This window comes from Acyrthosiphon pisum, chromosome X (genome assembly GCF_005508785.2).
Source record: "Acyrthosiphon pisum isolate AL4f chromosome X, pea_aphid_22Mar2018_4r6ur, whole genome shotgun sequence".
Classification (NCBI taxonomy): Eukaryota; Metazoa; Arthropoda; class Insecta; order Hemiptera; family Aphididae; genus Acyrthosiphon; species Acyrthosiphon pisum.
The window spans coordinates 118,915,728-118,932,356 of NC_042493.1; the positions used below are offsets into that span (position 1 = coordinate 118,915,728).

A 16,629-nucleotide genomic window follows, 5' to 3' on the forward strand; every position below is an offset into this window, starting at 1 on the left:
AATTTCATGTATCTACGGTCATTTTTTTAAGTTACACCAAAAACCAAATTCAATTTTGTGAAAAATCGATTTTGCGTAAAAATTCCCGTTTTTCCTTAATTTTTCTATGGTTTTTCTTGGCGCTTTTGTAAACTACTGGGAAATTTAAATTTTGACCTCCCCAATGCACCAACGATATTCACTTTCCAATCGAACAAGATACTGAAGTTGAAAGTCGTAACATTATTTCGACTACTTATCGTGTACACAGACACAAAAAAAATAAAAAATAAATAAAAAAAAAAAAAAAAACACACATCATTGTAAAATCAATACATTCATCGTTCCACTCAGAATCTAAAACCAAATTTAACTATTCATAAATTAGTATGTCTTCTTTCCAGAGGTTTAATCTACACACAAACAATCATACCAAGCTGAACCCGTGCACTCAGTTGTCCGTAAAAAATTGCAACTTAAAAAAATTATGATTGTTCAACTGTTTTTGAGTGTAACTTTCTGAAATGTTCAATAATTTGATTTGGTGCTAGCTTGTACCTGATCTTCCTAAATAACCAATGGAAACCAATAATAAATAAATACTAATTTCTACTGTAGACTGTAAACAATGGCAACTATTTAAAAAATAAATAAAAATAAAATGTCCAATTTCCATTGTGAACCTCAAGATCCCTGTTTGAGCACCTCTTTAAAATGCGAATCTCGAAAAATTCTTTCTTAGTGCGCCTATACATAGTAATAAGTACATTTACTGAAAATTTAATATCCATAGCTTCAGCAGTTCCGGCTAGGCGATGATGAATCGCCCAGGACAAGTCTTTAGATTATAGATTATTATAATATAACTTTCAATTTTTTTCAATTTTTTTTTATTTAATTTTTAATTTTAATTTTTGAAATTCGAATGAAATGTTTTAAATCGTCCTATATCCATCCGACTGTATTTTTAAATTTATATATTAAAGTATATAACAAAACATATACCTAATAGTTTATAAAAACAAAACTATTTAAATACCATAAGGTCTGTTACATATCTACTTATAACTAGCTAATTACCTAATTATCTACTGTCAACCATTTCATTTTTATACATCAAAATGTTGTGCTGTCATCGAAAAATCTTCGCAATTGCGGACGGGGTCCCGGCTTAATTATGGTAATTGGTGGCTCTGATTTTGTTTCTATTAATATTATTGTTATTTGTTTAGAGTAAATAAAAATACAAATTAAAAATTTTTTTTTTTTTCAAATCAGGAAACGTACTTTTGTTTACAATCTTGAAAAGTTCTCAATAATTATTAAAATAATGACATTATCATTATCATTCTACGTATATAATAGCTGTCTATATACAAATATGTATCATTGATTATAAATAATGTAAAATTACTGTGACAATTATATTATATTTATACAGGCGTATGCGTATTGTTATATTATTCTGAGGTAAGACATGGTATTCCCATTATCAGTGATTGTAATTATCACACCGTAATGAAATACTGACAAAAAATGTATTATAGATCATCGAAATAATAGTTTACTGAATATAATATTATACGGAGTACAAACTACCTATATATTATATTATTATATTGACTATGATTAAAAATCAACAATTTTATAGAAGTCGGTACCTAAGTATTTACAAGCGATTGCTTAAAACGATTAAACAAATTACATCAGAGGTATTAAAATTAAAAACATAATAATCGGCCCACGTTCTTAATTGTTTACAGAATTTACCATATCTTTGACGTGCGTAGTACATAATACAATTTATACAGTAAGTACATAAAAGTTATGATATTTTATATTTTGCCGACAAGTCGTCATCGTCAAAATTGCACCTTATTATATTATAACGAAATGTGCGGCAACGATCACCATACAACCATCAGCTATACATGTATTATATATTATTATACGTAGATAACACATAGAAGCTATTTGTTTTCGGACACGGTCTCGTTAAATTTAACTAGGTACCTACAGTGTGGTGTTGAATTACAATAATTTCTTATCTTTTATTACGCCACCGCGAAGTCCGACTTTATCGGGCGTAATTAATTCGGGCGAATGACCTAAAATGTACACCTAAGCACAACATAGGCACATCATTCGGGTGAGAAATTGACCAATCATCTGGGCGAATTTATATTTTAAAGTATATGTAAACAAACCATTTGTCCTCTCTGTCCGACCCAAGCGCAAAATAGCAAATTGGCGGTGAGCAGACAGTCCTGCGTGGTGCAAGCTTTGATATTAAAATTAATTATCTATCAAACTAAAATTTAAGGCTAAACAATACTTGATTTTAGGATTAATTACGACCAAATGAAAGTCATCCATACTCATTTGAAATTAAGTGCACTATTAATCCGTCCGGTTTCTTTCCACAACAGACGATACGAATACCACTTTCGAATTGCATTACAAAATTATTTTCCGAAATTACATAATATTATTGAATTGCAGCCCAAAAGTGAATTTTGCATAATCTATATAATATGTATATATATTTTAATCCACATAAAATTGTATTAGATATTATATAATTGTATATGTATAATACTGTAATGTATCAAACAAAAATACCAAAAAAATAAATTAAAATATTAATAGCCATTTATAAATTTTTATACCTAATTGAATATAATAAATTTATTTGTAATATTGTTATATTTTAGGTATAATCTAATATTATATTATATTATCTCAAAAATTCTGGGTTAACTATAGTAAACGGATGATAGCTGACGGATATCTATAATATTTTGTTTTTATAATTTATTCAGCTTATGGCAGTTTATTATAATAATTATTAGTCAACACGGTGATCATAAAAAGATTTAAATTTATATAATTACATTGATATATTATGTATTATTCTTCTCTTATCCTTTATTTTCCTTTAGGTAATGGAAATTTCATCGGGGGGGCCACCAAGTGTATTTTTAAATTTTTACCTCAGTTGAAAATTTCGTTAAGAATTAATATATTTGTTATCTATGGACAGAGGGGGGGATTATCCCCCTGTCGCCCTTGCAGGCTACTCCCTTTGGCAGTACCACGGCTATAGATAGTATGGTTGCCCATCGACGTCTGATTCTCATACTTGAAAAGTGTCTACCGAAATGAATCTCTATAATCAGTATTAAAGTTAAATTAAACAGCTGGAAACTTAAGCACTAGCGCTTATATGTCATAGTGGCTATCATGGAAATACAATTTACATTTGAAAGGTAATTTCATTAGAATCACTAAAACAAATAAGCGCTAGAGCGTAAATTTCCAGCTGTTTAATACTGATAATGGAGATTCATTTCGGTAGACAATTTTCTAGATTCGATGGGCAACCATACTATCTTTAATCGTGGGCAGTACACATATAATTTAAAATGTTCAATGGACTATAATGATTGAATTCAAGTGAATTTACTTAATAATGAAAATATTTTACAATTTTAGTTCAAAATTTAAATATATTTCAACTAATTATTCATCAAACTACCTAACTTAAAAAAATAACATTGATGTATTGCTTATAAATTATAATTATTAAGTATACATAGCACGGTAAAAAATTAATATTTCACAATAATTAAATTATTAATATAATTAAATTTGTAATTAATATTACACTTAAATTTAACATTCAAACAATTGAGACAATTTTCTAAAGATCCTTTAGTCGTAAGTACTAATTGATCATTGTTATTTATCACACATTACATTTTTTTAACGTTATTATGTCTGTGTCGTAAAAATGTAATGGCTTTATGCAGTATGGTTTTATATGGAACGGTAGGTGTGTTACACGTGGGTGTATTTTTGGTAGAATTTCGAATGGGGCACCCGTAGGTTTCTGCCATGCTCCGGAGTGGGGGATGGCGGAACTTATTCTCAGGACACCGTGACTTGCCCAGAGAAAAATGCCACCCAGTGGCCGAGAATCGAAAATATAAGTAATATTATGTTGGTTTTAATTCAGTGTGATAAATTAGAATTATATTCAATAAACTATAAAGGTACCTTTATTTTACTAATTTACTGCTATAGGGTTCAGCACATGGTTAACACAACGCATGCAAATTGTATGCAACATGCGTATTGCGTATGGAATTTATTATTGGAAGTTAAGTATTAAACATACATAATATTATGCTAAATACATGAATCTTGAATTTTGATTTCATAATGAAAATAAAAATTATTGGTCCATAGATTGGTTTTAATTGTATGCGTTTGGGTGGGTGTGTAGCTTCAATATTGGCCCTTTTGGCCAAAATATATCAAAATACATATGTTCGAGACACCGCTGTCGATCTGAACAGAAAATACCTGTTCATACCTAATTATGTAGAATTGAAATTGGATAAATTTGCTAAAAATAAAACAAGTAACACATACGCGTGTATAAAAGTCTGGATTTTAGTGGTCTTGAGAATAACATTTATATCGTAGCGTATATCTCTGTGCGTTCGGTGGGGGTGAGCAATTGGCTGGTAACCGATGTACCAGTACTCCGAGGAGGATCTTATCTGTAAAAGGAGGTATGCCGTTACACTAGATCGAACGACCACTGTCGGCAGCGAGTTAAATCGCATTAGGAAATTGTATGCAGTTAAATAGGTTTTCAAATTTTCTAAATCGTTTTATCCCCTCGTGGTCATTAGAATATCGTCTTTAAGTCCGTTGATAACGACGGTGATAATTCTCGAAATAATATATTATCGTTATATCGTATAATATGTAGCATTGTATCTACATTATCAGCTATAACAGGTAATAGTTGCTAATACCTGAAAAATTCCGAAATAATTGTCCTCAACCGGAACATAGTATGGATTTTTCTTTAATATTGTATCATTTTGAATTATTTATATGGGTATCTTTTTTTGTAAAATATATGATCCAACTAAACAAAAATACAAATACGGATATATAAATATTATTCGTATCGAAAATATTGGTAGAAAGAATTATTTATTAATCCCAAACGGTCAATATGCACATGAAAACGTATACCTATATAAAAACATTTAATACGGATATATATTGTGTAATGCAAAACATAAAGCTTACATATTTACATATCATAATAATAGAGCAGTCTGGTTATAAGACTTGTGTTATTGTTTAAAGCGTCCTAATAGGTTATCTATCCGATATTTTATATAAGCTAGGAGTCAGGACACTCAAATTATAGTTTAATTCAAATTATTTTACAACAAAATAACCACCCGTCTTTTGCTTTTTTTTACATCAATTTAAAAATAATATTAGAATTAAGATTTTAGTTATTTGATTGTAACTAAAATAATTTCGACCATATAGACTTGAAACTTTTCAAGTTATTACGTATATTATTATTTTCCATATAGATACAATGAAAATATTAAAATATTTAGATTCATTTTAAACATTTACAATTTATGCGACGAATCTATTCACATCCATCTGACATACGCCGGTATTGACTTACCAGTTATAGATAGTTAGTATTTAGTAACAAATAATATTAATATTATACGATAATTTGATGATTTGATACATATTATTCTAATTTCTAACCAATAATATAATATCATATTATGCGTATTTTTGGATAAAATTAGTTCAATCAACGATATATCGATCTATAGACGATGTAATGTATTACGAATATAGTAGGTACCTAACATTAATAAATTACAAAATATAGATGCTGCCACACTTCAGAATCTGCTCAAAATCGTTTTTCGTATTCAATAATTTCTAATAATAAGTTTAAATTGCAGTATAGGTACATTTATTATACATAGATAAATTAAGTAAATTAATATAATAATTAGGTACCTACTCAAGATCCTACATAGGAAACCTACTTTACGGCACAGTGATTTTCATGGATTGTTTTAATATTGATCATATTATTTGGGAAGAATGGATAAGATTTCTATATAACAGACAATATCATATACCTAGGTATAATATTAAATAATAAAGTGTGTTCACCATGATGATATAACAGGTATACTAATAATCCCAGTATACCCGCTTTGAACATTCCTGGATCGCTAACGTGTCGATTTATTCAGTGTGAACTATCTGTTGTTTAGTAAATACATTACCTATTAATATACGATAAAGTTTTTCTAGAATAGGTTTACTCAAGAGCACACGAATACAATTATGAGTGATTTTTTTCAATATGTGATTTTTGTTTTTACCAATAAAGACTTGGCGTAAGATTAGCGATTTTTTTTCATTGTACATCGTTATCTATTAAATATAAAACATCAAATATATTATTTATAGTATTTTATACTCTTCTCACTCAAGCTGTAATATTTTAAGGCAGATATTTTTTATTTTTTGTTTTTCAAAACATTTCATAATACTATTTCAATCGCAAAATATTTATACTGATTTCTTCTCCGTATTACAATCATTGCAGTTTTCTACTTTGGCTGAGTTTACCGATCCACAAGTTTTAACACTGCTGCAGGCTTGGTTTACTTCTAGGTTTGACTTACACATCGAGACGTCAAATCGTTTTGTACCGTCAAACAAAATGTTTTGTACGTTTCCTATTAATCCTTTATAAGGACAAACGCATGGTTTATTTTCTTTTACTTCTTGGTTCCTGGTAAATATTATCATCTTTGAATGATTTTATATTAAGTAACATTATTATTTTTATTCATTCAGCTTAAAATTAAAGTTGTTCATTACTTCTCACGCGTATGTATGGTGTGTGTATTCACTTATACACACTGAAGTATTTAACACTCGACATTAAAAATGTATACATTTATTCTGTATACGTTAATATTGTTAGATTAACCCATTACGGAGTACGTTTTGTATATCGTCACACTTTAAAGTTTAAATCAATCAAAATGTGACGTTATAATATTATAATATTATAATAAAAAGTATAAACATTAAACAAAAATATATATCGTAGGTACCTTTGGCAATCGAGAAGTTCTCTTATTTCAGGGTTAAACACTTGTATTTTTCCCACGCATTTACTTATATTGTCATACATCATCGTTGGTGGAGATTTGATAGGTTTTTTTAAATGAAAGCCAAATGAATCGCTATCGGCGAATATGGGCTGTAGTTCCGGTTGGTTTGATTCTAATACAATTTGATTGACTTGCATTGTTTCGGGTCCGTGACACGTTAGCTTCAAACGCACAAACATATCCCCTATGGTCTGACTACCATCCTTATTTTTCACTGCGTATTCGTTTTCGACAGTATGTGCATATGCATCGTAACCTTTTTCATAAAAATGGCAACATATTGCACTAGTAAACCCTAACGAACTGCTGAGCATGACGGACACAGTGCCTAATTGTATTTGACTGTCTTGTAAGTCTTCACAGATTATTAATTCCAAAGGGTTCCTGTAATTACATCATAATACGCTTGTTAAATTTTAATTAAAAAATAATTAACATAATGGTATCTGATTATTTAGAATATAACTCTAAATATTATCAATATAAATATTGACTTTGAGAGCTATTGATTTAGTGACCATACATTAAAAAAAAGTAAATAAAAATTAATTGTTCAAATATTTACAGCAGCTTATTTAAAAACACAGATAAAAGTATTTACCTTCATTTATATGAAGCCATATTATATTATTATCACGTTCTATGCTTAATATTAGTCCGGTAATATAAATAATTTATTCATTTTTCAACTGAGACGATTTTTGGAAACAAAATTTAAATAAAATGTTCATTTCATTCGAGGTATATAATTTTGCGCGTGTATTTTATATAGATAAAAACAAATGCATAAAAAATAATTAACGTATACAAAATATTCGAACAAACTATACAATAATTATATAAGTATAATATAGATAATTATTTCATTATATGTAATGCACAAAACTAACAAATAATGTTTGTCTCAATAGAAGTACCTACAGCAGAGTAACAGAGTAACATCAAATAGAGTATAGGTATAGCTATGTATAAATATGTAATTATAAAATATCGTGTTTCTTACTTTTGTAAAATTGTTATTAATATCCTAGGTACACAGGCAAAAATACAGATCACACCTAAGAAAAATTAAAGGTAAATCTAATATTAATTTGTTTAATATTGTTGTTTGAAATTTAATAATAATTAAATAACGATACTCTGATGTTTAGGTACAACACTATACTAGGCACTGATGTATAGGAACCTGATACTACTATACTATAATATAATATTATTAATGACCATAATAATTGGAATTGGAATATTATACAGTTTAAATTAACATACAATCAATTTAAGTATAGTTAAATGCATTTAAAAAAATAACTAATTCTTGGACACCTTCATTGCGTCCAATTCGGAGGACTACCTTTTCAATCATTTACTTTATAATATTATGTTATGTCAATACAATTTCTTGACCCCCTCGTGAACAACTGTGTGTAAACTCAAATTGTGTGACATGGTTCTTTTTAAATAATTATAATTTAAAAAATGTAATAGATTAAAATGCATTAATTTTTGTCTAGTATTTCACCTCTATTCATAGTGGACTTCATGGAATTAGCCGCTTTGTCACTATCTTTGTACGTAATGTCAAAACAAATATTGTGCGCATTACAACTGGGTTTTTCATTAACCGAATACCGTTCGGTAAGTTGTTTAACGATATCAGTAAGCGACTCATTTGATTCAAAATCATCATAATATGTTAAGCATTGGTCTTCAGGATCTTCCTCAATTTTATCATAATTGGATATGTTCAATTGAAATATATTATCCAACACTGCCTTTATAGTATACTTTTTACTTAATACTTCTTCTTTCTTCAAAATAAATATACATTTTAATATACTATTAAGTATTATGATAGATTTTAATAATAATTTGTTTTAAATTAAATACTCATTTTTTAGTATAATTCGTTGTAGATATTTCATAGATATCAACTAGTGTCGCGATTGTTGTTTAAAACAATTTATTATTATATTTTATGCACATACTTCCTACATACCTTTACAGATGTTAATATTATGTATGCAAAAAAAGAAAATATGTATTTATTTATTACTACACATTTTATAAATTCCATTACCATATAATTACCGTTGAATTTTAGGAAGCATAATAACATCCGAGATGCTAATAATATTAATTAATGTAGCATTTATTTATCTTAGTGCCTACATAAAGTGTTGTGAAGCTATTATTCGGTTTCGCTGTTCTGTATATCGAAGTATTAAAAGATTTAAATTATAATTTATTTACTTTTGAACCAGATTCTTCTAAAACATTTTTGTTATTTGCATCGCAGTTTTCTGATTCTTCATTAAATCCCGTAAAATTAACTTCACCAATGAAAATTTCAAACTCGTAACGGTCTATTCGATCACTCTCTAGTATACTAAAAGCCATTTATAAAATAATAATATTATAAATTGAAAATGTAATTGAGTTAAAATTTATACATTTTTCATTAAGTACACGTAACATTGTTGTTTTTAAATCATTATTGTAGCCAGATATAGTCAAAAACATGATAAACGTAAGATGTAATATTATATCATTTTAAATAATAAGTATACATCATATTATCTAAATATCTTTACTAGATACAAAAACTAGCATCCAATGTGGATATATATCCACCTTGCTAGTACATATCTACAATATACTATCTACTGATATTTATATTTACCTTACTGCCAATTAATGAGAAAAATAATTAATGTAGGCATTTAAAACTGATTGAGAGCCTCATTTAGACCTATAAGAACCAAGATAACAGTTAGAGTATAATAATTCCTTTGTATATACCCTTATTATTTTGGTACATTCGATAAACCTTCATTAAAACTTAAACTGGGAAATTAGGAACTAGGCATTTTTAAAAACATTTGGTATTTTATGATTGTTTTGATTTTCATATTAAGATTTTTAATTTAAATCACAAACAAAATAAAAATAATTGCATTTAGATAAAACAATTAACAAATACGTACGTAATTAAAATAGTTAACCTTTTTTTATTACTAATGACTATAATAAGCAATAACATTGTGTTTTTTTTGTTTTGGGTTCGGTACAATTTCTGTAGGGAAAAAGTTAATTAAATACATTTTCTGGAGTAGAATTATTAAATAAACTAAACGATTCCGATGATTATTCCAAGGCTTTACACCCAAACGATTTATTCGGGTTATGGTTTCGGGTGCTTCAAATAAAAATAGAGATTGTGGTTTCAGGTTTTCTTCATTCTAAAGAATATCGGTTTTGTTTAGCCAGTTTATTTATTCGGGTTATGGGTTATTTAAAATCGAGTAATATATCAATTTTGTTGTGCGTAAAGTGTTAAATTTAATTAAGCAAAGTATAAAGTTATACAATCAACTTTTCAGTACTAATGTCTAATACAGTAGTGACACACGTAATATAATTTAAAATTGTATAATATTAAATATTAAATGTTTTAACAACAAAGTATTAAATATTAATAAAGAAAAAAACATACACAAGACAATTTTCACTACGGACATAATAATATTATATTAAAAATTTAAAAATAACACAATTCAAAACAATCAAAACAATTTATCAGTTGTATCACACTTGTCACATGTAACCATTGTTCCCAATTATGAAAAACTGAATTTTCCATGAAATATACATACAAATTCATATGTCACTTGAAAATGTAATATTTTTTTTGTACGGGTTGTGGCCTGTGGGTTAAAACCCGAATTTAATTTCTGTTTTGGGTGTTTCGAGTTATACGTCATCAAAATCAATCGGGTTATATGGGTTTACGGTTTTGATAATTTTTAAGGGTTTTTTTAAGGGTTTTGGCTATACGGGCTAAACGGGTGCAAAGCCTTGGATTATTCCCATACAGGGTCGTAGAACGTAGTATTAAAATAACAACTATTATTAAATAAGTAAATAGCTAAATTCCAGGAGTAAAAATAAAATACATAATGATATAAATTTTTTTTGTCCAACGTTATGGCATGTTTACCTTGTTAAAAAAGTTCTACATTAATTAACATTTACAATCGATCTTCTCAACCGTATAACGCAGTGGCGTGTTTAGGGGTGGGCCTGGTAGGCATGTGCCCACCCACATTTTTATACAAGTACTAGACTAGTGTAAGTCCGATGCTCAATGAAAATATTATTCATAAATAGTTTAAAAAAAATTGTTTTGATTAGGTAAATAATAAGTGAGTGAGTGACGTATATAAGTATATTATACATTATATATTATACATCATATTACAAGTGAAAGACTTCATAATTCAGCAATTTTATTGATAGAAAGGGAACTGAGTGGACAGTTAATACAAGATCCAACATCAGTCATAGATGAATTTGCCACGAGCAAAAACCGTAGATTATCGTTTTCTTTATAATTATACCATACATTAAAAATATTTGTTTGATTTTTAATTTTAAAAATGTGTATATTTTAATATTTATTATTAATATTATAAGTATATTAATTGTTATTTGTGTTTTTCAAAAGATTTGAGTATTTAAAGTTTATGTTTATAAAGGTAAGTTACCATTGGTAATAAAAATATTAAAATTAGTCATTTAGAATAAAAATACTAAAACTTATAAATAGATCAAATTATAGTATGATGAGGGGGTAAAACCATTCTGAACTTAATTTTTGTGGCCCATCCACAAAAAAAGTTCTGGACACGACACTGGTATAACATGCACGCACACCTAGATAAAAATAGGTGTGGGTCGGAGTAGAAATTAAAAGGCGGAAGCCCAGTGATTACATGGTCACAATGATAATGTATTCAATTTTAAATTTTAAATATTTCATCAGGTTTATTTTTTGATATAGGTATGTGTACCTATATATATTTGAATGTTATGTACTTTTTTATGCTAAAATAGTAAAATTGGATACCGTGGTAGGTAGGCAGTCACCAAAATATAATATATATATGTGGTTTGTAAATAAATATTACTGATAAAGTTCTAAAAATGTTTATGATGCCTCAGCAAGTTTGTGATTTAAATAACTGAAGTCCATATCGGTTTCAGAAGACAATGATTTATGTTCGCTTTCAAATGTAATACCTATCACAATTTATATAAATCACACCACTAGCCCGCAATGAGGAGAGTGAACCAAATATGAATTCTCCCAACACCAGATCTATATCCAGATCTATATCCAATCCGGCTCTTTTTTTTCCGGATTTTTTTTAACTCAGTTAAGTTAAGTTAATATGCTCCAATAACAAAAAGTTGAAAGTTAAAAGTTAATTTAACTATAGGCTAACTCAGTTCTAAAAGGTAATGACAGACACAAAAATTAAAAAAAAAAAAATTTAAAAATATAAAAATAAAAAATAAAAAAAAATAACACACATCATTGTAAAATCAAATTCATTCATCGTTTCAATTTTTTTTTAAATATCAGATCTATAATATATGTGCATAAAAAAATAGAACCATTCAAAATAAATATTTATTTATCTTACAAAAAAAATAGGAGTATATTATTATAAAACTAAAGCCCAGTGGATAAAAATATGTAAAAGCAAAATTGCAGTAAAAAAGTATTTTAGTGTATAGTTGTTTACTATTTGATAGTAAAATACACTTTACTTATAATTCAATAACATTAATTACACAAAATGTTCATAGCTCATATGATGTAACTACGGTATTTTGTGAACATTTGGCTTTTAACATTGAAAACATTCTACGGAAATACTACTTGAAAGAGTAAATATAAATTATAATGGCATAACCGCAATAATTATTGAAGACGGCACTGCGACGAGTTCGATTATAAATCGTGTGATGATGATAATAATAATAACTATTATTATATTAACAAAATATGTCGGACTCGGGTGAGATGACCGAAATTACGAGACATAACGAATGTGTGTGTACTTTACAGCAACTAATCGAGCTCCTTGTTGGCTGTGCGACTTCTGGGTCGGACGGTTTTCTTTCCGGAAACTTTATTCGGTCTTCGTCCACAAATGTTCTTTTATATATTCCTCACGATTTCGTCGGGACACCACCAGTAGAATAGGGTACATATGTCTATTGAATACCGGCCGTGACGTGAAAAAGTACAGGTTTCTAAAAGTGAGTTATGTGTATTAATATTTGTAAACCGTGATCACTCAAGTTATATAATATTATTGGAAACAAAATATTATGAATTTACCGAAATCGATTGGAATTATAATATATTGAACTGGCATCAAAATAATAACAAACTAAGGGACATCAAAAACACAGTAAATTATTGTCAGAATTTTGAATTAAAAAGAAAAAATATAAAATAGACTATAATATATTATATTGGTTTTCTTATGTCAAATTATTTTCACTCACTCCACGCCACGCCATACCCACCCGTACCCTCGTCCGTCATACAAACGTCTCCGGCTCGCGACCCGCGTCAAACGTTCGACGAGGCCGTGGCGGGGGGGGGACACACTTGTACCCGACGCACTTGCCCTTCGCGCGCAAACCCACGGTAGCTCTGCACATACCGAGACACCCGAGAGTATGTGTTTGCTCTAGCGGTGGGCGTGTGCGTGTGCGTTATAATAATTCTAATATTGTAAACGTGGAGAGACGGCGTGTGTGAGTATATGAAGGTACGCCGCGCGCCCCGTACACCCATCCCTTTACGGTGCGGTCCGGGTGCGGAGGGGTGGATGTTCGCGGGCACTCGCACGCCGAGTTATGAGGCTGTCAACGCACTTTTTGCTTTCTCTCTCTAGCTAACACGCAACATAGACAAAACACATTTACGCAAAATCATTTTTTTTTATGCGTTTTAGTAGTCTTAGGGCCGTTATTACAATTTCCCGCTAAATTATATTTATCTGTCAGTTAGGCTAGCGTGCAGTTAAACGTAGTGGGGACTTTAGTGACGAGTAAAGACACCCATTACAAAAAAGATAGAGAATAATATTTTTGAGGGAATGACATATCGATTTGTCTAAATATTGTCTCAAAACAATTTAAACATCATTTAAATTTACAACATTTTTTTGTTTTTTTTTTTGAAAGTCGAATACTAAGATAAATAATAATAAAATATAAAATCAATGTGTCATTCCCTCAAAAATATTATTCTCCATCTTTTTTGTAATAGGTTACTTTACTCTAATATTACTTTAACGCATAGAAAAGATTACTTTGCGTAAATGCGTTTTGTCTATGTTGCGCGTGGGCCAGAGAGAGAAAACGAATAGTGCGCTGACATCCTCTTAAGGGGCCTCGCTACCACGTCTTTTTTTGTCAAAAACTACTGTCTCCAATTCCAACGGTACGGGCCGACAATTATCACGATTTTTATTCTGAAAAAATATTCGGATTGTCCGTAATATATACAAGGAAACGGTCGGGCCACATTTTTAATTTTTGTAATTTAAAATGCAATAAAAATTATAGAAAAATCAAAAAAATTCAGAATTTCCAACTTAAATATTTAATTAACTAAATACAATTTTAAAAATGTACCTCGACCGATGCCTCGTAGATGTTGTGGAAAAAAAGAATATTTTGTCAGAATGCAAATCGAGTTAATCGTTGCGACGTTGTGTTGGAATTAGAATCGTGTGTTTGAGTGAAAAATAAACATTTTTTCACGATCACAATACACACACTGACATGTGCGTGCGAGTGCGTGCGAGAGCCCTCCGTACCACACTACAATTGACCCGCATGGACGCCACACACACTAATAATCATTTACGACTAACACATAGAACTCAGGTGGCGACAACGAGATTAGAAATTGCCTAAATGATTCTCCTTAAATCAATGCGATGGCGAGGCCCCTTAATCACGGTGCGTAACGCGCGCGTAATGCGTTCGTTGCACGCGGCAGTTCCGGTCGGCGGTGGCGGCGACGGCGGCGAGTTGCGCGCCTTTTGGCCACGCCTAAAACGCGATCCGCCTCTTGACGTGGGCAAAAACGGGGTGGAAAAAAAAAAGAATATTAAACGGGTAAAGGCGAAAAAAATTCTCCTTGGTTTCGTGCATACAATAATATACACGTTCGCCTCCGCGGCGAGTGCATTATGCGCCGGTGCACGGCGCTTGCATTAAACGCGCTTTCGTGCAGCTGCAGCACACGTAGATTATAATATAGGTATTTGGGACGTGGTACACAGAGACGGACTGCATGATGGTAGACGGTAGGTATACCATAACCGTGTGTGCAGTCACCCCTGCCCGCGTATACCCGTGTGCAGTGTATACAATATTATTATGTCCGTATATCCTGTATAATATTTTGTAATTATTATTACGCGTTCTGTGTGGGTATGCTTGCAATGCTGCAAGGGCGCCCGCAGACATTTTCACCGGGGGGGGGGGGGAAGGTGTATATACATATATTCATAACATATTAGGTATAGTATTTTACAAGGCTGGGCATTAACGAGTTAAAAAGTTAAAGTTAAGTTAATAAGTTAATTTTATATTAACTTTTTAACTTAACTAGTTAATTTTGTCTTTTCATTAACTTTTACATTAACTGTTATAACTTACTAAATTCCTTTTTTAACTAACGTGAAATTAACGAGTTAATTTTTCATTTCAAGAAGTAAGTTAAGTTAATTTATTTTGTTTTTAATTTTATCATATTTCACTACTTCAGTATATTTCGTTTTCATGTCAAAAAATATTTACCGTGATTTGTTTAAAGTAAAAAATGAATATAATTCGAATTTAACTAATATGGAAACACTGTAATAACGTTTTTTTAACTTAATAAAAAATAAACAAAAAGTGTGTATTAACTTTTAACTTAACTGAGTTAACCTATAGTTAAATTAACTTTTAACTTTTAACTTTTTGTTATTGGTGCATATTAACTTAACTTAACTGAGTTAAATAAAATTATTAACTTGCCCAGCCTTGGTATTTTATAGTTTCATTACAAACCTGGTAAATAAACTGATGACACAATAATATGATTAACTGTATATTTTCATCAAAATATTATGAGACATCAAGAACACTGAAAAAAAATCTTGTAAATCATTATTCATAATATTTATAATATTAACTATCTAATTTTATAAAAATATTAAGATTATTGGTCATAAAAATTGCATGCGCCTAGGCTCCATAGCAAATATTTTTATTATCATTGATAATCAGTACTTCTGTCGTCATCATTTTTTGATATTTAACTAACAAACTTATCCATAAATGTATGTTTTCTTTTTGCTGGAGTCATTTTAATTTAAATACGTTAAGGTCATAAAGTAACAAACTTGTTTTTGACTAGTAGGTACTAAGTTATCAATAAGGCTATGGATCATACAAATTTGAAATTATAATTCACATTTCACAAACCAAAATAAAATATAAATTGAATTTATAACTGTCAATCAGACTTTGGAATTTTAGATGCTTATCACTATAATGCTTTACCATAGCCGTGATAACACAAAACAATCGTATCACTAATATATTAATGATTAATCAATTATCGCTATATTTTATGAAAATGCTACAGAACATTTAAAAATATACTGTAATGTACAAATATTGACAAAAAAAGCGGGGGGGCATTACCCCTACCGCCACCACCTCTGAAGGCACCCTTGCAATG

The 16,629-nt window shown here is 29.5% G+C and overlaps 1 protein-coding gene across 1 annotated transcript; it reads right to left on the reverse strand.

The window, feature by feature from the left end:
* Positions 1-6,352: 6,352 nt before the first annotated feature.
* Positions 6,353-9,480, reverse strand: LOC100571262. Its single transcript, XM_003242265.4, has 5 exons — positions 9,273-9,480; positions 8,542-8,830; positions 8,026-8,080; positions 6,963-7,406; positions 6,353-6,634 (listed from the first exon to the last, which is right to left on the reverse strand). The coding sequence occupies exons 1-5, from the start codon at positions 9,417-9,419 to the stop codon at positions 6,409-6,411; spliced, it is 1,161 nt and encodes a 386-aa protein (XP_003242313.1). The 5' UTR covers positions 9,420-9,480; the 3' UTR covers positions 6,353-6,408.
* Positions 9,481-16,629: the final 7,149 nt, after the last annotated feature.